The following is a 25,620-nucleotide window of genomic DNA, read 5'->3' as shown; positions in this document are numbered from 1 at the left end:
AAAAAAAAACACAAAGTATCCTGATATGATAGCCTTCTCTTACCTATACATGACGTAGTTCTGATGTATGTTTTTTTACTCGCTTGTTTCAGAATAGTAACCAATTTATAACGTATTAGAATATTATCATTATAAGATTCAATGATAACCTTACGTATTATTCAGACATTCAACTAACAGCCATAGTAATTACTTGAAGTTTGTAAGTGTCAACCAAGATCTGCGGCTGCAGATCGTGAGTTTCTTTTGTGAGGACCTAAACATGGACAAAGGAAGGCAAAACTAGATTTTTAACAAAAAGCAAACTGTTTATTAAGGATGGTAGAAAGACATGACCAAAAACTGTCAAACCAAAATAACAGAGAAAACCTGGGACACTGGGAATACCTTGGAAACACACAAACACACAAGCCAGACTCCAACAGGAGACACAGGGATGACAGAGACTCAAGAGGAACCTAACACAAGAAACATAAACTAGGCATACAAGAAAGTTAGAAACATGTAACTAACTAAACTTGGGGCTGACTCTAAAACTGGAATTTAATCCGTCTTTAAAATAGAAACAGTCACAAAAACACAATAACCACAAGACACTGTGTCAAAAGACCCAGCACGCTGACAGTAAGACTAACATTCAGCAGAATCAGGACTAAACAAGAACATCCCGAACACAGACGCTTTTTATAGCTGGGAAACTTTTAACTTACCAGAGCTGGACACATAGTGGGAGCACAGAAAAGTGACTGAGGAGGCAACCAGAAGAATAAAATGGAAAAACATTATTCCCAGTTAGAGTTTTAGAAATAAAATGATCAAACATGAAACCCAAAGGTGTACAGAGAGGGAATCTGCCCTGCGAGTTCCCCGTTTTCCTTTTCCTCTGTAGGAGAACAATGTTGGCAGAGTAGCCTGTTTACCAAAAATATATCCGCTCTTCAGTTTTTTGCTTTTGTTTTTGTTTTTTTTAATCTTCAAAGATAGTCAGCTGTGAAAGTGAAACTCTGTTTTTCTGAAGTCAGGGATTCAAGTCAAGTCTGTCTCCTGAGGAGGTTTTACAGTCCAGATCAAAAGTTTAAGACCACTTGCAAAATGACAAAAAAAAATCATATTTAGCATTGTTAGATCTTAACAAGGGTCCAAGTAGAGCTTGCAACAAGAAGAAATTGGAGTGAGACAAGGAGTGAGCATGCAATTTATTGAAAACAGTGCTTAAACTTAAACATGAAGCATGAAGACATTAATAAAATAATGTCTTCATGCGTGCTCAATCATCCAGGTATGTAATACCCAAAAGGCTGATTCTGTTCATCTGGATGTAGCGTTTTCAGTGGGAGAAATGTTTCATCATCCAAGTAACTTCGTCAGTCTCAGCTGACTGCAGGTTTCCCCAATCTTATAAACAGTACATTTGCACAATGACTAAAAGCAGCCCACTACATGAGGTAAGTTCCTAGATCATTAATATGCAAATTCTCATGACCATTGTTCAACGACTACTAATCGAAGCCTACTGATCAAAGACCACTGATCAATGGCCATGAGTAACATCCACAGAGAGTTGGGGAATGGCTGCAATCACAGCATTGTAAGATGGTGAAAGATGTACCCTTAGGTCCCCTCCTCGATTCAGAGACGGTCTTTCCCTTTTCAGATAAATGGCTTCCTTGACTTCGCGCTTAAACCAGCGTTCCTCCCTGTCCAGGATGTGTACATCCTCATCATTGAAAGAGTGTCCACTGGCCTGTAGATGTGAATAGACTGCAGAGACCTGGCCTGACGAGGTAGCTCTTCTGTGTTGTGCCATCTGCTTCGACAGAGGTTGTTTGGTTTCCCCGATGTATAAATCCAGATGCAAACACTAGTGAGAGGAACTGAAGCTTAAACAAAAATCGAGCCCTTATTAGGGCTGATGACAAGAGTGTGAAACAAAACAACTTGAACAGTGGCAGGGGCTAAACTAAGACCCAAACCGGCAACACTAGAAAAGACTATGACGACTATGAACATGATTTTGCGCAGGCATGAAAGAAACTATGAAATACAAACATGAACTAGATACATGAACATGCCCTGAACAAAATGATGAAAACCTTGGAAACCTGAAGTGACATGGAGGGTAGGAAATAGAATAGAATAGAATAGAATAGAATAGAATAGAATAGCCTTTATTGTCATTGTACAGAGTACAACGAAATTGGAGTGCCACTCCCTTGGTGCAAGATTCAATAATAAATATAAATGTAAAATATAAAAAGTACAATAAAACAATCGCAAGTACTCAAACAATAGTAAGTACGATATATACAGGATAGCAGCATTAATATAATGACAGTATGAATAGCAGCATAATATAATGGCAGTGACGGTATGGTATAGCTAAGCAGGTTCATTTGATTTTGTGCTTATTTACTACAGTGATAGCTCTGGGAAAGAAGCTATCCCTGAATCTGTTTGTCCTGGTTTTATGTGACCTGTACCGTCAGCCTGACAGTAATAGCTCAAACAGTTGATTGCTGGGGTGAGAGTGGTCCTTGATGATATTGCCAGCTCTGCTGAGGTACCGAGAGTTTGCAGTGACCTCCAGGCTGGGCAGAGAGCAGCCAGTGATCTTCTGGGCTGTGTTGATGACCCTCTGCAGTACTTTCCTGTCCGCAGCTGAGCACCCTGCAACCATGTTGTTATGCCGTACGTTAGGATGCTCTCTATGGTGGCTCTGTAAAATGTCACCAGCAGCCTCTCCTCCAGGTTGTTCCTCCTGAGCACTCTCAGAAAGTGGAGACGCTGCTGGGCCTTTTTTACCACCGCTGTGGTATTTGCAGAGGTCATCAGAGATCTGCACGCCCAGAAACCTCATGGAGTGTTCCCTCTCCACACAGCTCCCGTGAATGTAAAGTGGGGCCGGGTCTGCTCTGCCCTTCCTGAAGTCCAAGATAAGTTCTTTAGTTTTCGTGGTGTTCAGTTGGAGGTTGTTAACTGAACACCACTCAGTCAGTCTGTTGACTTCATCTCTGTAGTCCGACTCATCCCCCCTTGAAAACAGACAACCTGACGCTGAACAATGGAAGACACACAGGAGTTGATCAGAGGAAGGAGAAACACATGAGGAAACAGTCAAAGTCAGCTTTAATGTCAAAGACCATATATACAATCATACACAGGAATTTGAAATTGCAATGCTCCCATGGCCCTTAAAGTATACTAAAACAATATAAAGATAAAAAGATAGAATAAAATAGAAGTCTTATGTACAACACAATACTATACAATTGTACAAACAGCAGTTTCCAACACAATCATAGTGATTGTGATCAAGTTCGTGTGCAAATGGGGATGGGGCAGTTTTGTATGTTTGGGGGGCGGGGGTTCGGAGGGAGGAGGTGAATGCAGGTCTGGAGTTTGTGTGTGTGAGAGCAGAAAGTGAATTCAGCATCCTGACAGCCTGATGGATGAAGCTGTCTGTCAGTCTGCTGGTTCTAGCTTGAAAGGCTCTTCAATCTCCTTTCTGATGGCAGCAAACTGAAGAAGCTGTTGGACAGATGAGTGGAGTCACCTGTAATCCAGAGAGCTTTCCAGATGAGCCAGGTGCAGTAGATCTCCTGCAGGGAGGGAAGAGAAGTACCCACAATCCTCTCCACTGCTCTCACTACCATTGTAATTTTTTCCAGCAGGACCCAGTGCAGGAGTCATAGCACACAGTGATCCAGGTGGTGAGGATATCGCTCTCTCTTTTTTGACCAGGAGAGATCTTCTGGGATGTGCACACCCAGGAACTTACCCTCTCCACAGCAGCATCATTGATGGTTAGTGGGGTGTGCAGGGAGTGAGTTCTCCTGAAGTCTATGATGATCTCCTTGGTCTTCTCCACGTTCAGGTACTGGTTGTTGTTGCTGCACCACTCGGCCAGATGAACTTCACCCCTGCAGTAGGTCTCATCGTTGTTGCTGATGTGACCTACCACAGTTGTGTCGTCTGCAAACTTGCCTAAACCTACCCCCTAACCATAACCGTAAGAACCATAACCTTGGATGAGAGAAAAATAAGTTAATTTGGGTTTGGTGTTGTGCGCATGCACAGCGTCTGCGCAGAAACATTGGGTAGGATGTTTTTTGAGGTGGGATGGATTTCCAGAACACCAGTATGCAAACTGAAATGGATCCAGGTTGGGGGGAGGAGATGTTTTGATTTGATGCATGGCTAACCATTCAAAGCACTTCATAATGATGGAGGTGAGAGCGACTGGACAGTAGTCATTAAAGCAGGAGGTAGGTGACTTCGGTACAGGAATGATGGTGGAGGCTTTGAGGCATGTGGGAACAACAGCCTGGCTCAGTGATGTATTACAGATGTCTGTGAAGACATCTGTGGGTTCCACAGCACAGTCCCTCAGTGCTCACCCAGGGATGTTATCAGAACCTGGGGCTTTGCATGTAATGATCCTGGCAAGGGATCTCCACACACTGTCTGGGGATAGTGTCACCACCCGGTTGTTGGAGAGGTGGAGTCTTCTGTGCATCAAAGCAAGCATAGAATTTGTTAAGCTCATCCGGTAAAGAGGTGGAACCGACAGCGGTCTGCAGAGTGGGCTTGTAATCTGTGTTGGTTTCTATTCCTTGCCACAGCCTCTGATTATCTCTGCTGTCGCTGAAGCTTTGTGAAATCCTCCTGGAGTACTGCCTTTTCGCCTCTGATGCCACGTGACAGGTTTGCCCTTGCTGTTCTTAGGCTCACCTCATCCCCAGCTCTGAAGGCTGCATTTCTCAACCTCAGGAGCCTGTAGACCTCACCTGTGAGCCATGGGTTCTGATTGGCCCAAACAGTGATGGTCCTGGTCTCTGTGACATCATCAATGCATTTTGAGATGTAGGCAATGACAGCTCCTGTATATTTCTGAAAGTCTGTGGTGCAGTCTGTTTAAAGATCTCCCAGTATGTGGTGGAAAAGCAGTCTTGCAGTGCCTCTGAGGACCCTTCTGGCCACACACGTACCTGCTTACAAACTGGTTTCGTGACTTTGACCAGGGGCCTGTATGCTGGCATTAGCATAACAGAGATGTGATCAGAGGCACCACGGTGGGGGAGGGGCAGGGCTTTGTAATCTCCTCTCTGGGTGGTGAAAAAATTGTCCAAAAAAACAATGACACAAATGAACACAATGACACAGGGAAAGAGAAACTAAACACAATGACAAACACACAATACTCTTCAAAATAAACCAGGAAACACTGAGGAAATAACAATAATCAAAGAATAAAACAAAAACACACAAACACTGGGCCGTAGACCCAGTACCGTGACAACAGGATCACTACGAGTTTTTGCTTAGGCAGCGGTTGTCCTTCTCTCCTGGATTGGCTGGAGCTTTCTTTAGCCGCCTTCCCAGCTTTGACAAATGTCCACTGTCCAGCTGGGATAACCACATTTACTCAGGGCCTTCTTGATGTGCTGTTCTTCTGCTTCCCTGGCTGCTGTGTCTGTGAGGATGGTGTTCGCTCTGTGTTGTAGCGTCCGGATGACACCCAGTTTACGTTCCAATGGATGATGAGAGTCAGACCGTGAATACTGATCTGTGCGCGTAGGTTTACGGTACACATCAGCTTTTAGATGTCCCTCATTACTGATGGAAATCTCACAGTCTAAGAAGGTTAACCTGCCACCTTTCATATCCTCCCTGGTGAATTTGTAGTGTTGGTCCACCAAGTTAATGTGATCCATGAATTGTGGTACCTCCTGAGATTAGATTTTCACGCACGTGTCATCCACATATCTGAACCAATGACTTGGTGGTGTTCCAAGGTAGGATAGCAAATCCCTCTTTTCCACTTCTTCCATGTACATGTTGGCCGCGGAGGGTGAAACTGGGGAACCCATGGCAGACCCATGTTTCTGCCTGTAGTACTGACCCACAATGGAACAATAATACTGACCCTTGGATGTGAAACTGTCATGGCTCAGAGGCCGATGGAGTGGAATGGACTCAAGCGCAGAACCAAGAGATCAGAGGCTTGAAGTGATTTGCAAAAACAAAACTTTTATTTACAAGAATTCCTAACTTAGATTCTCAAGGCAAAGGTGGGCTCCACCCAGAGGAGGAGAGCCGATGCTGTGGAAAGTTACTCAGACTCACCCAGACCATGACAGAAAAAGGTAGAATTAACACACAGTTCCAAAAGCAAACACAACTGATCAGTGCTGAGGCTGGTTCTGTTGCTGAATTTGGGGTCATCCTCTAACCTCTTGCAAACTACCTTCAGTGACTGGAATGCAAGTGAAGGGAGATATAACATCTCTCTTCACTGAGTGTACATGTACTAAGATTGGGGAAACCTGCAGTCAGCTGACACTGAAAAAGTCACTTGGATAACAAAACATTCTCCCACTGAAAACACAACATCCAGATGAACAGAATCAAGAATCAATTTGGGATTTACAAAAGGTAATCCTGGATGATTGAACATGCATCAAGACTTAATATCTCTAAAATGATTGCAGCACAAACGAACATTTTTGCAACACAAACGTAGCACAAAAGTTTGACACCACTTTTGATTTATTTGGGTAATGCGGGGGGGCTGGTTGATCTTTTGACCTTTACATTTTCATTTATATCTTTAAAACAGAAGCAGCACAAACGACAATTTTAGTAGCACAAATGTTTGATACCACTTTTGTTGGATTTGAAGAAGGTTGGGGGTCCAACTTCACTCACATCTTAAATTTCTGTAAGCAGGTGTAGTTGAAACAGCAGTATTTTGTACATATATATTTCAAAGTCTTTTGATTTTTCATACGTCATAACTCTTCATAATTCATATATATTCAACTTCAAATATTATTCACAAATGTGTATCCTAATAATACCAAGTCATGGCTTCTCTTTGCCTTTTGGGTTTATCGCGGTTCTCCAGCTTCCTCTCTTTCGTCTAAAAATGGTTTAATCAGCTTGTGCCACTTGTCTTTTCAAACAGGCTAAATGAACAGAAAGACAGAAACTTCTCATGTACACATTAAATGTTGTGACCAAGAGGAAGAAGTTGTTTACATTAAAAAATCAACAACTTTATTTTGGTTCATATTTGGTGTACATACATAGAAAAATCATTATACACACATAAAACAGAATTCTGTGATTAAAGCCATTCTCAGATCATATGTTTCATTATATAGAAGGAAGCTAAAACTGGTGTTATTGTAACTACAGGAAGATCTGTTATAGTGGCTGTCAGTGAATAAAGCATTAACGCAAAACAAAATGTATAATGTGCATTTATATACAAATCAGCACTGTGGTACATGGGTCCAATGTCGGACTGTTTGGTCACCAGTTTGGCATTCATGATCCTCGCAGGACTAATGCACAGACTGATCCCGACTTTTCTCTGGCAGAAATGATTTGTTGCAACTTTGGTAATGCTGTGACCTCATCAAAGACCATCGACAGCTCAAATGAAAACATTTCCCTGCAGTGTTATTTATGATTAAATATCTAAATGTACTAAATTCTTAGAGTAAAGTATTACTTTTCCTCCTGCGATCATGCCGGAGATTAAAGTCGACTGAGAGAATGTGCACAAAGGGAAAAATAAAGACAATATTATGAGATTGAACTTATATTTCTGCTGCTCCTCATTTGTTTGTAAAACAAATAGATTATAAATGTGAACACTGTCAGAATGGACGTGTTCTTATTTATAGGAAAATGAAGGTGTTTAATTTCTAATGAATTAAAATGAGGACGACATCCCAGAGCGACACTACAAGCTGAGAAACATCAGCTTGTTGGTGTTTCTAGCACAGCTGTAAACGACTCTAATGGTCTAAATAAAAGAAAGCAACTCTAACTACTCACCTTGGTTCGTTATATGTGTGCATATATAGAACAACAACTCATTTAAATACTGCTCACTCACTGTCTTTAAAACTAAGAAGCTATACAGAAAATGAATGAAGTATTTGCTATGATCTAATTACATTCATTGTTATAATAGGCTTATGGAATCTTTTGATATGAAATCAGATGAGAGCAGAGAGCAGAAGCGTTAAACACATGAAGCTGTGAGTTAATATTCTGTTGGAGCTGCTCTGTGGTGTAGTGATTGCTTGTGCAATTACTGCTGTCTTGGTCGCTGCTGTCGTTGTGGCTGAGCTTGTAGTTGATTTGGTGGTTGTAGTTGTGGACTTTGTAGTTTGGGGTGTTGTGGCTCTTGTGGTTGACCTTGTTGTTGATTTAATGGTTGTAGGTTCTGGCTTTCTGGTTGTGGTAGTAAAATCTAGGAAAAGACAAACGGGTAATTTGAGCAAATAAACACCTGGTGTATAAATCATGTGTTTTGGTCTGTCTGTTAATATTTTCAGTCTGTATTCTAAGATAAGCTAAGCTGCTCCCAGCAAAAGGTTTAAGATTATGCACAGATATGGAAGCGATACCAAACAAAGAAAAAACTGTGTCGGTTTGGTGTGAATATAAAACTGAGGTTTGATTCTTTTAATTTTCCCACAGTGACTTACAGACTGTAGCATTGAGTTTTTCTGATGTCACCACTGGAGGGGGCTGTGGTCCAGCTGGTCTCAGCTCCAGCTTGGCTTCGCACCAGTACTGGGCTCCATCATCTTCTCTACTGGGGGTGATGTTCAGAGTGAAGGTCTCATTCACTGGTTTCTTCTGTTCACTGTCGGACAGTAGGTGACCCAGTGCTGTGTTTCCTCTGTAGAAGGTCACAGTGAGGCTTTGAACAGGAGCTACGTTCTGTACGCTACACTGCAGGGTGTACTGCTGATTCTCAAACATCATCTCAGTGTGGTTTACAAAGCTGATAGAGACACTTTCTGGAGGCTCTGTGAAGACCGGGAAAGAAAGAGTAACACAGGTAGATGTCAGTCAGTAACCGCTGAGAGCATGAATCCATCTAACTGTGTATTAACACAAAGAAATCAAATTCTGATAATAAATGATGCAAAATGATGCAAAATTCAGTCTCCTGTTATAAAGTAAGCATACTTACGATAAAGAGTTGGATTCAGAACGCTAATACACTGAACACCAGCATCATTGGTATAATAGCACTGTAGAGATATGCCCCATTCAGTCAGTCTGTCAACCGTCCAGAACATCGTGGTTCCATTTTGTGTAACATTTCCCACAGCGTGCTCCAAACCTGAAGCATCTCCACTGCAGTCCTTCTGACATACAACACATGTAACATTGGCTGGGTCACCGTACTTCACTACCAGCGCAGATGGAGTGAACACAGGATACTCTGTGCAGCTAGAACCTGTAAGAAACACAGTACATGTTTGAGAAAATCAATAAAACAGTAGTTACAACAACACTTAATTCTCACAGTATTTGGATACTGTCGGGTGATTTGGCAGTAAAAGTTTAAACAAATCCACAAATAAAATGAACATTTGTTTTTTATGGATGTCTGTCACATTTGGACTAGATCCCACAAAGTTTTATATTCTTTAAACACAAAATATCCACAAATAATAATCCTTCACCACACAACTGTACACGATGGTCTTGTTATATATGTGTGTTTGTTTTTCGCTTGAGTTATTAAAATTTTTAAGATTGACTGATCAAATTCAATGATCACATTACAAACTGATCAAGCACTAATCTAAGAGCCACAGTTAGAGTAATTAATCTATCACTTTACAACATCTAAAATAAAAAGTGAGAACCATTAAATGAATGGGGTATTACAGTATGCTTCCACCTGTAACGATGGCTCTAAGTTTCTAAGACATTCAGCAGCGTGAGCTGTAAATTAGTTGTACCATGCACATCGTGAACACAGCCTCTTGGAAAACCCTTCACTTACCTTGACTGGACACTTGGTGGGTACGCAGAAAAGTAACTGAGGAGGCGACCAGAAAAATAAAATAGGAAAACATTATTCCCAGCTAGATTTTTAGAAATCAAATGTTGTCGAGAAGATGATCAAACATTTAGTCCGAAGGCGTTCGCAGAGGGGAATGTGCTCTACGAGCTCCTCATTTTGGTTTTCTATTGTAAGAGAACAATGTTGGCAGTGTAGCCTGTTTTCACAGCACACATCCGCTGGTTTTTTCCTTTCCTGTTTTACAGCCATCAAGTTATCAATGTTGGCAAATTGTGAAAACGAAAGTGTAGCATTGTCACTATTATGCATACCGTACTGCAATCTTTTTATATACTGACTTTAAAGTAGTAATATCCTCATAATAATTAAAAAATATATATAAATCAATCAGTATGACTAAGGAGCTTGGAAAGAAAAGCGTCTGGACTTCTTTAAGTTGCTTGAAGACGTTTCACCTCTGATCCGAGAAGCTTCTTCAGGTCTAGGGTCAAATGTTGGAGAGACCCAGATTTAACTCCTGTGGGAGTGTCCCCCCGAGAGGGACAATGGACCCCCTAATGATCCTCTACCTAATCACATGAGCCAAGGTGTGAAAATGGGTGTGGGTCACAACCAGCCAGGGTTTCGGGTGAGCTCTTTGTGAAACCTGGCCCCACCCTATCATGTGATTTCCTGAGGTCAGATGGTCCAGGATGTGAGTGGGCGTTAAGGCGTCTGGGAAGGGATCTCAAAACTGGATTATAGATGGCAGACAGTGTCGTAAACCCCCGCCTCTGTTCAAAGATGGTCGCTTACTGTGGACATAAATGGCTTCTTTTACCCCTCTTTCAAACCATCTGTCCTCTCTGTCCAAAAGGTGAACATTGGCATCCTCGAAAGAGTGACCTTTGACCTTTAGATGCAGATGGACTGCCGAGTCTTGTCCCGTGGAGATGGCTCTTCTATGTTAGTACATACTGATTCTATGTCAATCAGTATGACCTTAACACACCATGCACTGTTTTTTTTTATCAGTCTTGAGGTTTAAACATTTAGTGGATGCTTCCAAACGTTTGCTTTATATCCAGTTTGTACTTATTGTGCAGTTACTGTTTTGTATTTTTTGCTTGTTGCTTTTAATGCCATTACAGTATACCATGCATTAGCTTATAGAGTACTCTGTATATGCATCGTAACTTTTCTAAACTGTAATATGGGAGAAACATCAGTTGTGCAATTGAGAGCTTTAGTCGTGAGCCAGCATTAGACAGTGGCTCTGATTAAAGTGAAGATTATCCATTTTAACATGTTCTGAGTGTCCCATTTCAGTCCTGTATTGTAGGCTATGGAGAACTCAAGGAATTCACACACACCTGCACAGTGCACTCAAACATATCTGTACATAATATCTGTAGGCTGATCGGAGGTCCACACTTACAGTCAACTATGTTGAAGGTTTGGTACTTTGGCTGAAGGAAAAGAGGAAGTTTTGTGCTCATAAGTCACATTGAAATGAATGTGACTGTGGTACATTCCTTTCCTCTTTGTTTCCCCGGTGATCGTTATCACGGTTTCCTGAGACTCCCCCCATTCTGTATCAGTCTTGTATTTATTCACTCAATAACAACGGTATTATTCCTGCACTTTCTGTTGTAACCCCAGTTCTCTATATGACTGTACCTATCTCAAGTGTATCAACAGATGACGGCAGAACATCATAACTAGACTTAAACTGTGAGTCTTTAAAAAAACAAACAAAAACAGAGCAGTCCTGCCTAGTCCGACTTTCAGCACCTTTACAACCATCTAGGAAGTGAAAGCACAGCGTACGCCAGTAATTACAAAACCACCTGAACAAATAAAATTATAGCACTGGTCACAGACAGGCTGGTCTGAGCATTTCACATTTTCTCACACTAGCATCTCTAGGGTTTACAAACAAGTCTCAAAAAGAGAAAATATAGAGCAAGTTCTGTGCAAAATGTCCTGTTGATGCCAAATGACAATAAATGTAATAAAGGTTAGGCGAGCTTCCACTGCCAATCAAAGATACAGATGCTTTTCATTAAGTACTTAGAGCTCTGGTTTTCATATTGTGATTGTCTTAAAATATCCTAATGACAGCTTATTGCTAAAACATCTCCACCTTCTTATCCTGTAATAAAACAGTTATTAAAGTGCTTTTCATTAGAGTGTGCTGGTGTTTTCGCCCTTTTCCAGATATCTGCCCGTTCTGTAAACACTACTCACATTACTAGTCTTCTGCAGCTAGAAACAACCTCGCTCCACTACACCAATCTCTTGATACACTTTGAAGGTACCCAATCAGGCTATAGAGAGAACATGAGTGAACGAGTGGGTCCAACAACAGAAGCCATGAAAACCTGACAAAAAGATGACTCCTCAGCAAACAGATATCAGACATACCATTTTTTTGCATGAAAGACTTCCCCCAGAGTCATTCACGCAACACCAAAGAATCTAAGTAATTGATAAACAATTAAATGACAGAAAATCTCTTGTTTTCCATTGTACTATAAAAAAAATATGGGCAGTGAGCGCGAACATTTTCTGTGATTTCACACCTTTATCATGTAGAAAAAAACTTGTAATATAAAGAATCTAAATTTATTACTAAATAAAGTAAAAAATAGAGTACACCGAGTGCGTTTCTCTCATAAGACTTTACAAAGCTGATTTTAACCTTTAAGACCTGCATACTGTATGCATAAGTGTAAACACAGCTTTTGCATGTTTCAGAGAAAATGACAAAAACGTGATTAACTAATAAATACAAGTTTGAAGAAGACTTATGGATTTTTATTAAGAATTATAAGTTAGAGTACACAAAAGCTGAACACAAAAAAAAAACTTTCCCAAAAGAAATACAAACAGCCTGATCAAATTTTTAAAATATCCTCACTTAGCTCTCAAAGGCTTGATCATTGTGCCAATATTTTCTCAGTCCTTGGAGATCTAAAATAAGTTTAGCAAACACTTTTCAGGGTATACAACAGTTCCAGGTTCGCTCGTTGGGCAACACTCGACAGAGTCGCAGGCAGCAGCTGATGGTGGGCTCATACATCACTATGTCTGGTTCTCTCTCGCTTTTTCGTTGCTGTGCAGGACGAGTGAACAGTGAGGGTTTAGGACTTTTAGCCAGAGTTTTCTTCGTCACACAGCCCAGTTCGATAAGTGCCTGTGGAAGAGACAAAAAGAGTAAAAACACAACCATAAAAAGGGTCAATTTTTGTCTTTGATGCATTTTGGCTCACGGGTATTCTTAACAAAGTTGCGGAACTTGTCATCTCAAACTTTGAACATGTTTAATATGGGCACATTATCTATAGGACAAAAAATAAGGAAAGACAGCTCTTTTATAGCAATGCTAAAACTGTGACAAGCTAAAGAGTGCTAATGTGTAAAAACAAGTTACCCTGGGATGTACCACGTTTTAAGAAGTTCTTCCTTTGCCCTCATCAAACTTGTCGTAACTTTTATATTTGTCATTTTTCATGTTGTGTATACTGTCCCCCAAAAGTTGGGATGCTGCAATTTACAAATCTCATAAACTACTTCCAGCTAATTAGGTTAATGGGCAACAAGTCAGTAACATGACTGGATAAAAGAAGAGCATCTTAGAGACGCTCAGAGTTTCTCAGAAGTAAGGACAGGAAGAGGTTCACAATCTGCAAAAATAACAGTGTCTACAAACTGTGGAACAATTTGATAATGTTCCTTAATGCCAGATTGTTCCTTAATGCCAGATTGTTCCTTAATGCCAGATTGTTCCTTAATGCCAGATTGTTCCTTAATGCCAGATTGTGAAGACGTGCATAATGTCATCAATCTCTGCACTAAGGGTAAAGCTGAAAATCAGTACTGGTTATCGTGTCATCCACAAATGCCTGTTAAAGCTGCATCACGCAAAGACGAAGTCACGTATGAATATGACCCACAAATCACAGCTTCACAACTAACTTAAAATGGACTGAGAAAAAAAAACCTTCTGTGATCAGATGATCACAATTTGAAATTTCTTTTTGGGAAATATGGACGCCGCAAACTCTGGACCAAAGAGGTTAGGGACCACCTCAGCAGCTTGTGCATCTGAAAAGGCAACATGAATGCTGAAAGGTATAAACAGTTTTTAGAGCAGCATCACGTCTTTTTCAGGGAAGATCTTGCATATTTCAGTAAGACACTACACTGCAGACCAGTATGGCTTCATAGCAGAAGAGTCCAAGTGCTGAACTGTCCTGCCTACAACCCAGCCTTCTCAACAACTGAAAACATTTAGAGCATGGAACCAAAAATGCAATACAAAAATCCAGGACTGCTGAGCGGCTAGAATCCTCCATCGGACAAGAATGGGAAAACATCCTCTCCCAAAAGTCCAGCAGTCGGTCTCCTCAGGCGCTAAACGGCAGCAAACAACTTTTCTGAGACTTGATCTATTTCACAACTTTAAACATTTGATACCTTTTATTGTGTGAATAAAATCTGGGTTTATGAGATTTGCAAATCATTGCTTCCTATTTTTAAAATCACGTTTTACACAGCAATCGTGTTGTGTCTGCTATTCAAAGATACAGGCATATTTTTAACATTTAAGCATGGATTTAGTGCCGCTATAAGGCTGACTGGTTCATTTTCACTACTCTCATCAGTGCACTTGCTCAGCCCAGCAACAAACTGTCACTATAGAAAGCATTTACCTGCTAAAGGAGCTGATAGAGGTAAGAAGGGAGACTGAATATTGGACGTGTATGACCCAAGTGCTCAAATAATGGAAAGTCTATTTTATCTTTAGATCCTTTCGATTTAGATTTCTAGTGTTTGTGTGTATGAAATGTTGATACACTTAAACGAAAAAATAAAAAACTGATACATGAAGTAACAACTACTAGACTGGAATACCTGCACAAGATCCTGAACTGCCACTGGCTGCAGCAAATCTTTGTAATGCCCTACCAGCGCCTGGTGTGTCAGGCCGGGCTGAGACATGATGTGGTAGAGAACAGCTTCCAGCATGCCCTTACACACCTGCCGGTTCACCTTACCATCAACCAAGCGCCAGGGCCGGCTGATGAAGCTGGTTTCACTGGATGCAAAAAGGAGAGAGATGAAACTTGGAATATTGATCAAGGGAAAAACCTTGGTATGATTAAATTTGGTACTCACGCATCAGTATCGGGGCCTGTGGAGGAAGAGCACGCCTCATCGTTGTTCTCATCCTCTTTCCTTCCTCTTCTCAACCTCTGCTCTTTCCTGTTATCTTGTCTTCTCTCTGCGTCCGTCGTCTTCTTCCTTTCTGCAGCCTGTTTTTCCTCCTCCTGTATCTGCTTTCCTCCCTCCTCCTCCAATAACAACAACTGCTCTCCCCTCGATTCATCTGCCCTCTCCATCGGCCGTTCCAGTTGTTCCAGCTGTTTCTCCTCATTTGTTTCTTGGTTACGCGGCACTCCGTCCACATCCTCTTTGTCAGCGACGTCCTCTCTATCCACAGCCAATCTTTTCGCCGGTGGTTCTTCCTTCTCCACTTGGAATTCGCGGCTGCACCGCTTCCGTATAAAGGGGATGGTTTGCTTCTTCTCCAAAAACGGGTGTGACGCAGTGGATGACTGAGACCAGTGCTTGGAGCTGACAGTAAGAAGCCATGGTCCAGCGAGCTTCATGAGCACCCAGCGGACACTGAGACTCCCAACTTTTACCACCTGGCCTTCTTCTTCCAACTCCTAGAACACAAACATGTTGCTATGAGTCACGGCCATTTTTAATACTTTTTACAAGGTGATTCCTCTGTAATTATTGCAGCTTCAGTGTTGTGTAACATTTCAACTACATATCAAGAAAATTAGAACAGACTAAAGAAACTGAATGAGCTGCTGTGGCTTTCATCATTGGAAACAGGTGCGTGATGTAAAGCCTGGCTTAGGCTCCTGTGGGGAATCCTAGTAGAGACATACAACATAACCTATTCCCTACCTACCTAGTGTCTGATGTTATTGCCCACATTTATGCTGGTGCATTATGTGTAATAACCGTGTCCCGGTGCCAGTTTATAGAAGGGAAAAAAAAAACTTTTTCCCCTCCTGGGTCTCCACTTTTTGTTCCGGTCATTTTTTTTTTCAGGAAAAACATATTTGCTTCTATTCAGATAGTTTCAACTCGAGGAATTTGCTGGCGTTTGGGAATCTTTATATTATACTATGACTACTATTCCTTATACTGAGAGAATGATTGTTATTCTCTCAGTAATAAATTCAAAAACTGGTGAAAAAGTAGTGCACAGAATGAACTGATGGTGCTGAACGACATGTAGTTCCATGGGGTTTGCATTTATGACATCGCTACAGTGTAGATTTCCCATTGAAGCACAATGAAAGCAGTAATGCCTAGAATTTTAAAACATCCTGAGGACTTGTCATTTTTCAGTTCCTGCAGTGCAGACACGCAAACAAAGGGAGAAATCCTTAAAGAGTCATAAGAACGATGACGAAGATCCTGTAGCAGGAAATAAATTAAAACAATGCAGAAAACACATCGTAACATAACTTAGACACCAAATCTGTTTTCTTCACCCTTCACATAAGGATGTTGCGTTTAGATTTAGATTTTTACCTCCATGTACTGCTGCAGCTTCCTGCTGCGTCCAGAATGCGGCTCCAGCAGGTTCGCGTGAGCCTCGAGAAAGTCATAAGCATCCCAACCTCTTTCACCAGCTTCATCTAAGCTCCTCATGATCTGAGTGCACGCTTCAATATCCCGCGGGGTGTATCCCTTTTGATTTACAAAGCGCCTGTAACACTCCTCCACACTGGGTGGAGAAAAGGAGGCTGAACGGACGAAGGAGGTGAGGTTGGAGGGCAGAAGGGATGGACCACATTTTGTCAAGTCCAGAGGTGGAAAGTCTAAAAATGAAGGAAACAGAAAATAAAGGATTTTATACAAACGGAGTTTGGTGTTCAAAAATAAAAGTCTAAAATGCGGTGGCTCTTACTCTCTGCACTGAACAGGCTGTGAGCGGGCGTGTTGCGCAGCTGCAACCTCATAATACACGACTCCATCACAATGCTATCATTGGTGTTTAGGTTGCGCACTTTTACTAGAAAAAGAGAAGAACAAACATAAATAGAAATGCAACATCCTTTAAACTTCTTAACACAGAAAACACCTACAAATTATATTACTAGCAATCAACTGATGCTACTGCAGGACTGCTGCTAATAAACACAATGCTAGCGACTGCCGTCCATGAGTGTGTGAAAGACAGACGGGACCAGCTTTGGCGTTGCGTTTGTCTTCCAGGTTGTTAAAACCCTTATACACCAATCAAAGAGGGAGAGAAACTCAATTCCACCCCCGTGATCCATTTCAAAAATGAGCAACAAAATCAGAGACAAAAAGCGTATAAAACCCAAAATACAATATGACATCTTTGAATCTTAAGAAGTTGCTCTACTCATCTGGATTTTTTTGTGAAAAAAAGAGGTTGTTTCTCCGAAGATTTTCTAAGAAGATTCTTGATCGAGTTATATTTGTTTACAAAACAATGAAACGGCTCAACGATCACAAAACTTTTCCACCTTTGTGCATAAATTATAAGCCACCTACCTACCTCACCTCTCTTAAGACTTACAGTTAGGCATAGATCATGTGACCCTGAACCCTCCTTTAGTTATACTGTCTTCTTCACTCACTATGTGTTTAGACACCACTCTGTATTTAATCATTTGTTATTATTAATCTCTGGTGTGTGTCTTTTTGTCATGTCTTTGTTCCCTCACCCCCAACCAGTCACAGCAGACGGCTGTCCCTCCAACAGACAGCTGTTGTGCTGGAGGCTTCTTCCTGTTTAAGGAAGTTTTTCCCTCCCACTGTCGCTAAGTGCTTGCTCATAAATGGTCATTTGAATATTAAGCTTTTTATTTCTATTACTGTCGGGTCTTTACAATAAAGCACAGCGACTGTTGTTCTGATTTGGTGCTATATAAATAAAACAGTTTCTCCAAATATGGCAGGAACTTCACTGAAGAGTGTGTAAACTGTTTTAGAACAAAATGCACTGACATAAACTGCTTGCCACTTGCTACAAAACTATTTTGGAAGTTTGCTGACAAATTGTTCAATCAATCCAACAAACTTTCCGTTCAATCATCAACCAGGTATTATTACACAGTAAAAGGTTTCTAAAGCTTTACCGATGCCTGGGGTGCAATATCCTCGCATCATTAAGTACTTGGTGTGCGAAGCTTTTTGTGCCTTCACTTGTTGCCTTTTTTTCCCATCGTAATCATCACCATCATCGTCATCCTCCTCTTCTTCTTCTACTAGTTCTGCCATACTGAAAAGAAAAGATTGTGACTTTTGTAAATCGGGCTACAAATAATTTTTTTATGTTTTCTGTTTGTAAGCTTAATGAGAGCCCACTGTACAGTTCCTTCTAGCTAAAAACGGGATATATCTGTACAACTTAATAATAAAAACTACTTTCTGATTTTGCTTTTACTTCAATGTGTTGTCACTACTACACTTTCAACCTGCTGTTGTTTATTAACACTTCAAGCAACATTTCATGTGTGAAAGATGATGTACATATCTTTGCCTGAGATGCTTTGAAACTGTATAAAAGTCATTACGGTGCTGAATCCTTATGCCTCACCTCTTCACTACATCCTTGTCCACCAGGTTGCTGTCCACCACCACCATCTGTTTAGGTATGGAGGCGTACACATTCAGCAGTCCTAGAGACATCAGGCTGAGCGAGACTAGGCAGGCTCCACCCGGGGACTGGAGAGAGAACTTGAGCATGTCCGACACATCTGGAGGCTCGTCTGAAGCTGGAGGTACTGTGTTTGACGTGGCCGACACTCCTGGAGCCTCTTCACCAGATCCAGATGTGGAGCTGTCGTCAGGCTTTTTCTGCTCGTCCGGCTTGCTCGAAACATCAGTTTTCTCGTTGTTCGTGTCAGCGTCCTTTATACTCTCGTCTCCTTTAATTTCACCTTGGTTGTCATCTCCTTCCTTTGTGGTGACATCTTTTGCCCTTTCCGGCTGACTCGCTGGTCTGTCAGCTTCTTTTCCTCCATGTTCTTTACTTTTGGAGCCTGTTTTTGTCTCCAGCACTTCCTCTCCATTCTGTGACCTGTACTCAGTTTCGTTGTAGAGTGTGATGATGGGCCTGTCATCATGCGTGCCATTGTCAATTAGACTCCTTAAGAAGCGGAAGGAATCGGTGCACAGGGAATGAGGAAAACGCCATGAAAAACACCTATAAGGAAGGAGAGGGAGAGGGGTGGTGAAAAACTTCAGGGGGCAGTGCAGGAAGAATTCACATACTGGACTACTGGATTTTTATTTTATTTTTATTATTCTGTATCCACCTGTACAGTTTATGGATGCAGCTTATCAACCACGCTTGCTAGCTTTAGGTGAATATCTTGAAGCTTTACCATCTTCACTTGTTTCTAGGAATCCACCATATAATAAAAAGGGCCCGACACCGGACACAACTGGGTAATGAATCACTCTGGATTTCCTGTAAGCACTCAAATGCAAACAGAAACAAAGGGCTGGAAGCTACGCTGATCCCAGGGGCACCCCTTCCTAAAGGGTACTTACCATAACATAGTGCACATAACTATTTGTCATGAAAGCAGCCTTTGTGTGAGAAATTTAAAAAAACCAAAGACGTCCAGGTTTCTAGACGAGTTCTAGCAGTTACAAAAATCACCTATAATTCCTACTTATGAGTGCTACTTAGGTGAAAGTGGCTACAGCTCTATTCCAGCTAATTAATCAACTCATTCATTCAGACATACAGTACATTTGGAAAGTGTCCAATAGTTATAATGTAGGGTTGTTTTTTTTTCTTTGTTTTGAATACCTCGCCACTTTTGATGAGCAAACAGTGGAGCAAATAACATGTGGAAGACAGAGGAGGAGCCGTGGGTTACCATGGTAATGAAACAGTTAGTAAAACATTCCCACTCCGTTCTCTGTAGTGTAGGACGTTCACTCCCGACCAGCTACCAGGATCGAGTGTTGTTTCAGTGATGCGTGCGAGCGTATCATTTCTCAATTGGTCGCGTACCTGAAGTAGGACTGGGACAGCTGGTAGGACATGGGCAGGATGGGCAGCGCTCGGTTCTTCTTCGGCCCAAACTGCTGGCTGATACGCCGGCGGTTGACCAGACCCCTCTTCCTGCACTGTATGAAGACTTTGCACAGAAGCTCCTGGTCATACTGACTGTACAAGTGGAAGATCTACGACAGAAGTGAGACAAATAATCAAAGGACTGAGCCTTAAAACATGACACAGATCTACTTATTAAGGGAATTTAATTCTATATAAAGCTTGATTACACTTTTTAATGATTTTTTGTTTGAAGACATGAATAAAAAAAAAACAACCATTCTTTACAGATAAACTTAGTTAACCTCCTAAGACCCGAACTCTTCCAAAGCATGCATTTTTAATTTCTCTTTGATATTTGGGCTGATTGGCACTTGATGAATGTAAAAAACAAAGAATTACCAGATTTTTTTTTTTACCTTTTTTTTTTGTTTCTAAGAAAAATGAGAGCCACATATGAGGATTTTCGTTTAAAATTTCGATAGAACAGTGGCAGTATAATGTCCTCCTAAGTGATATCAGGCCCCTGTAGAGTAAAATTGAGTATTTTGGTCTAAATAACCCAAAATGTGATGTCCACATATGTGGACACCAGGTCCTAGGAGGTTAAAGGGAGATTTTATGGAAAAAAGGACTAAAACTGAAGGTTGGCTGTACCTGAAAGGATCTGGAGGTTTTCATTTGATTGTTGGTCATGGCCAGAGTGCTCTGGATCAAGTTATGTAACACTACAGAATGAATGTCATCTGTGCTGCAGTGGAGACACACAAACAAACAATCACTTACTGCCATAAACATTCATATTCTAATGTAAAAATCTTAGATAACCTTACCTGCTCAGAGTGTCTTTGTATGGGAGCTTTTTCCCGCTGTCTATTGCAGAAACCTTAAACCTGTTTAAAAAAAAACAAACACTTGTTAGCTTTACACTTAGCTACATATTGTATGCCAGCACATCAATCTTCCAGCTTTTTACCTCGAGAAGAGCTGCTGTTTGGTGTCAGGGATGATCAAATCATGAGCATTGACAATTGTGCTGAACTTCTGTCTGAGCAGCCGGATATACTCTGAGAACACTTTGGCACAATCCTAAAAAAGCACAGACAGAAATATTACACTTTCAATTCACTTAAATAAAGAAAAATAAAGAAAATGGAAATAAAAAGAACGGCAAACACATACCTCTGGTTTTTCGGGATCAGCAGGTTTCTCCTTCTCCAAAAGGCTCATCAGCGACTTGTCCTGGTACACTTCAGCCAGGCAGATCCTGCAGCAAAATTCCACGAGTTTCACGAATGACTGGATTTAAAAGTATGTGTTTCTTTGCCATCTGCACTCACCTGTAGTTCAGAAGTGTCTGAGGATTTTTCAGGATGTATCTTGAGCGACGTCCAACGGCAACTGACGTTTTATCCGATGATATCTCAAACTCTGCGTGGAGCAGGTCTCTCACCACGCAGTGAGGTACAAACTGCCTTTTTAACTGCAACACATGACGTAACGTGCAGCACGTTTTGGAGGAAGTACGTGCGAGAAGCTGTAAAATTTAAAAAGATGATTGAATTTCTGTGCGTACCTTGCTGTTGAGCAGGTCTGCAGCCACACAGCAGAGCATCACCAGTGAGTCTTCCTGTACAGTCCAGTTGACTCTTTGTCTGGTCATCCGTTTCAAAGCCTGGTGGTCCGTCTCATCGTGTGCAGGAGTGCGTTTCTTGGGCTCTTTGATTATGAAAACACGTGTTTTTCCTCACATCCAGCAGACACATGCATTCATTTTTAGGTCAAAATGGACACTTTGTACCTTTTTTCTTCTTGCGTGGAACTTTGACAACATCTTTCTTGGTTCTCTTCCTCTTCTGCCCCTTTCCTCCAACCACCCGCTGGTTTCTGGATGCTGGTTCTATTCCCACCTGGTTATCAGTGAATAAGAATACAAACAATAACCTCTAGACAGTCTAAATAGATGTCTTTGAGCACTGATCAGTAAATAAATAAAAAGAAACAACACCATTACTGCCTTTGGATAGTTACAATACTGGACATAAAAAGAATGAGCAGGTAAATAATTATGTTGTTTATTATATAATAAAGGCCCACATTATGATTGTACTCTCAATTTGAGCTTAATTAAACATACCTGCTTAAAAGCTTCTTCCACAAAGTTAGAATTCTTAGTTTCTGTTAGCGTTGTGACGTACTAGATTATTAGACCAAATGTTGCACTGCTGCAACAGCGTTTCTATTCTTCTGCACATCCCATTACTATTAAGACGTGGCTGAAGACCAGAAACACCCCCACTGTTCAACAGCTTCCTCAAATTGTATGTCGGAAAAGAAAACCTCTGAACATTGTTCATTTTCTGCAGGCAGGATTTAATGCAGGGCTGTTGAGTAGCTTTGAACTTATTTAATAGACATAAAAAACTGGAAGATGAGCATATGTTAGAGTTAGATAGAAAATCCCATACCTGAACTTTTTCTGCCCTCGCTGGCCGCTTGGATGTGACATAACGCGGTGTCGCTGTACCTCCTGTTGTAGAGATTTGTGGTTAATATAAATGTTAAAAGCTCCAGGAGCAGATGTGACATAGCTGATCACATGAAGTGGACAAAAGAAAAAAAAACAAAAACTCACCAGCTTTAAGCGCAAATCTGAGAGCATCTTTACTCAGGAGGCTCTTTAGTCTGGTTTTGTTGTCCTGTGCCTCTAAACCAGATTGCCTCTTAAAAACAAAAAAACCCCAATATGTCAAAAATGCCAGCATGCATTCAACATGCACATGACTGTCTGTATTGCATACTGTGTTTGTACCATGTTAACAGAAAGCAGCTGATTGGTCCAAAACCAGTTGCGTTTAAGATGACCAAAAAATTCAGAGTCCAGTCCTCCTGCTCCTTTACCGTCTCCTGGTATCAATCCGTCATCACACACTTCAGTACTGCCCCTGTGTGTGTTTGACAGATGCACATTCATCAGCGTGACTTTAAAACACTGTGTATGAAAGGTTTCTGTGCTACTGTAGTACTGTAACTGCTCGAGTTAGTCAGCTTTAATTGAAAATGAGAAATGGAAGAAAAGAAGCACAGTGAATAAGAACCCAGCCACACAGAAAAATGGGTGCTCTCTGACTGGCTGACAAGTGGCTGCCGGGAGTCGCTAGTGTGAAGCTGGTTGTAAAGTGGTATACGGTTGTTAGCAGCTCAATAGTTTGCATGGAAGTTGCCAACTTGTCTGCAAACACTCGCAAACTACTCACCAAGTAGTGAAGTAAAACTACATTTCTTTTGCCTTCAAAGTTGGCTGCTGTGGTAAGGCACAGCTTTTACTTTAATAAGTCACAACGCGATTTATGATGCAGCACCCTCTTTAAAACCGATTTCACTCGGCGACAGCCAGGAACCTTCATATCGTTTTTTTCCTCCCTTGCAGCCAGAGGGAGAGAAATCATTACACACGTACTTTAGCAGGTACGCCATTCCTGCGAAAACGTGGCGTTCTTGCACAAAAGAAGGAGTCGTTTCCTCATCAGTGGTGTTCCTCTTACAACGAACTACCCCTAAAAAGAACATTTTCAAACAGGGACATATTATTATTTGAATAATTGCCAGAACAGTGCGTGCGTTTTATGGTCATGTATGTACGTACCCAGTGGTGTGTTGAGGCAGACGCACATCAGGTCAAACCAGTACTTTTCCAGGTCATCAGCAGTGTTGAAGACGTAAGGGCGCCTTTCAAACGGTTTTTCAAGGCACTCTGTGACCAGCCAGTAGTGAGGCTCGGTGTTGGTGGTGTCAACAATAGTAGCATTACGTTTAAGATACACAAACACCTGGATAATTGAATGGATAAAGACATATTAATGCATAAAAATGCTCCTGAGCAGCTACATTTACAGTCATTGATAAGTAAGATTTTTGTGAAGATCAAGCAATTTTTACAACCTTAGAAAAAACCTTAAAAATCAAAAACATGTGCTTGTATTCCTTTTAATAGTCCTCGTACGCTTACACGTACTTTACTGTTTTAAGGTTTTGTGTACCTGGTCCTTCTCCATGAACTTCTCAATTGGACCAAACTGCAGAAGACCCATGTAGACCAACTTTAGCAGGTTTTCATGAAATACAAAGATGTACTTCCTAAAATAAAAAAATAAAAAAACAAAAAATAGTCGATAAATGCTCACTTTCAGGTCCCAGATGTGGCGTGTTACCGAGAGGACAGAATGAAAATCACCGTTTATAAAGCAGCCGTCTTCTCATTCGTGCAGGCAGCGCTCTCACCAGATGATGTTGCTTTACAGGATCATTGAGATATTCCTCCAGTCCTTCCACCTGCGGGCACAAGTTAGCAGTGTTAACTCAAAAGAATGGGTCCTTCTAAAGAGCTCACTGAATTTATGCATGGCACTGTAGTGGTACAAGTGTGTTTAGGAGCACAGCATCTCAGCCATGAAGCAGCAGACCACATAAAGTCCCAAACTAGAGTTTAGCCAAGTGCTGAGATGCACAGTGTGTAAACATCACCAGCACTCTGCAGACTCAGTAAGCGCAGAGCTCCAACCCTCCTCTGGCATTAACATCAGCACAAGAACTATACTACCGTCCATATAGTGCATCTCAAAGAACAATAACAGGGCTGATGTTTGCCACTTGAAACTCAGAGAAAACTGAAAGACGGATGCTTTTAAAATATGTGAGCACATTTTTTAGTATTTACACAGTATTAAGGTAACTGATCCACAAATACCTAAACATTGCACTACATCTGCTACAAAATGAGTTCAAACTGAGAAAATCTGCACATATCTGCCACAAAGTCGACCCGTTCATCTTTTCAGAGAAAACATATTTCCCACTCCACACTAGCCAATGAACTGCATGGCCTTTTTTCCCCCAAAAACAAAGCTTCACACTCACCTTATAAGTAACTTGAATAATTTGCACAAAAACAGAAAGAGGCAAACAGAGGAGCAGGTCGCCCACCATCGCCCAGCCGCTGCTGTACTCCTCGTGAACACGGACAGGAGGGATGAATCTCTTCCAGGAGTCTTCATCGAGATAGACTATCAGTGTCACACAGGAAATAAAAAAGGTGAACCAAGGACATTAGCTGGGAAAATGCAAAACTTCCACACCCCTGTAGACAGAAACAAGCAATCCAAATAAAAGTATACATGAGGCTGTCTCACCTTTCATGTCAGACTGAGAGTAACTATCTTTTTGCTCCTCTCCTTCATCACCAGATGCCACTTCCATGTTAGATAAGCTGGAGTCTGCACTTTTCCGGCCGTCACATCCGGTGCCAACACTGTCAAACAACGGTGTTGGTCTGTCTGCAGGTGTAGAGCTTTCTGCTTCTTTCAGATCCTGTTGTGCTTTGCTGTCTGCGGGTTTGGCAGCAGGATCGGAGCCGTCTGCGCCGCTTGATGATTGACTGGTTGAATCAGAGCTGCTGCAGTTGTGTCGGAGCGGATGCCCATAGATCAGGTACCAGAGGAAGGTATGCATCATGCGTAGACGATGCATTTTAGGCTGGAAGCCATAAGTCTTACTCAACCCTGGAACTATTTAAAAATAATAATAATAATAAAAAAGTGAGTCAAACATTTACTGGAGACAGATCTGATTTAGTATACACAACAGCATGATCTTAGCA

At 41.4% G+C, this 25,620-nt stretch overlaps 2 protein-coding genes across 2 annotated transcripts; both read right to left on the bottom strand.

Annotated features, from left to right (window-relative positions):
• Positions 1–7,033: 7,033 nt before the first annotated feature.
• LOC102292033 lies at positions 7,034–10,133 on the bottom strand. Its single transcript, XM_005946971.3, has 4 exons — positions 9,827–10,133; positions 9,002–9,271; positions 8,508–8,834; positions 7,034–8,269 (listed from the first exon to the last, which is right to left on the bottom strand). The coding sequence occupies exons 1-4, from the start codon at positions 9,897–9,899 to the stop codon at positions 8,013–8,015; spliced, it is 927 nt and encodes a 308-aa protein (XP_005947033.1). The 5' UTR covers positions 9,900–10,133; the 3' UTR covers positions 7,034–8,012.
• Positions 10,134–12,618: 2,485 nt separating this feature from the next.
• Positions 12,619–25,607, bottom strand: LOC102292659 (general transcription factor 3C polypeptide 1). The gene is made up of 24 exons (XM_005946973.3): positions 25,154–25,607; positions 24,882–25,027; positions 24,199–24,296; positions 24,005–24,101; positions 23,611–23,794; positions 23,425–23,521; positions 22,777–22,909; positions 22,600–22,687; positions 22,433–22,494; positions 21,766–21,874; positions 21,541–21,683; positions 21,305–21,447; positions 21,147–21,231; positions 20,941–21,053; positions 20,798–20,857; positions 20,622–20,715; positions 19,923–20,095; positions 18,492–19,100; positions 18,031–18,173; positions 16,830–16,934; positions 16,451–16,740; positions 15,011–15,564; positions 14,747–14,930; positions 12,619–13,025 (listed from the first exon to the last, which is right to left on the bottom strand). The coding sequence occupies exons 1-24, from the start codon at positions 25,488–25,490 to the stop codon at positions 12,828–12,830; spliced, it is 4,245 nt and encodes a 1,414-aa protein (XP_005947035.1). The 5' UTR covers positions 25,491–25,607; the 3' UTR covers positions 12,619–12,827.
• Between the last annotated feature and the right edge of the window lie 13 nt (positions 25,608–25,620).

This window comes from Haplochromis burtoni, unplaced genomic scaffold (genome assembly GCF_018398535.1).
Source record: "Haplochromis burtoni strain Fernald_Lab_line unplaced genomic scaffold, NCSU_Asbu1 Contig_504, whole genome shotgun sequence".
NCBI classification, from domain to species: Eukaryota; Metazoa; Chordata; class Actinopteri; order Cichliformes; family Cichlidae; genus Haplochromis; species Haplochromis burtoni.
This window is presented reverse-complemented; position numbering and strand designations above follow the sequence as displayed.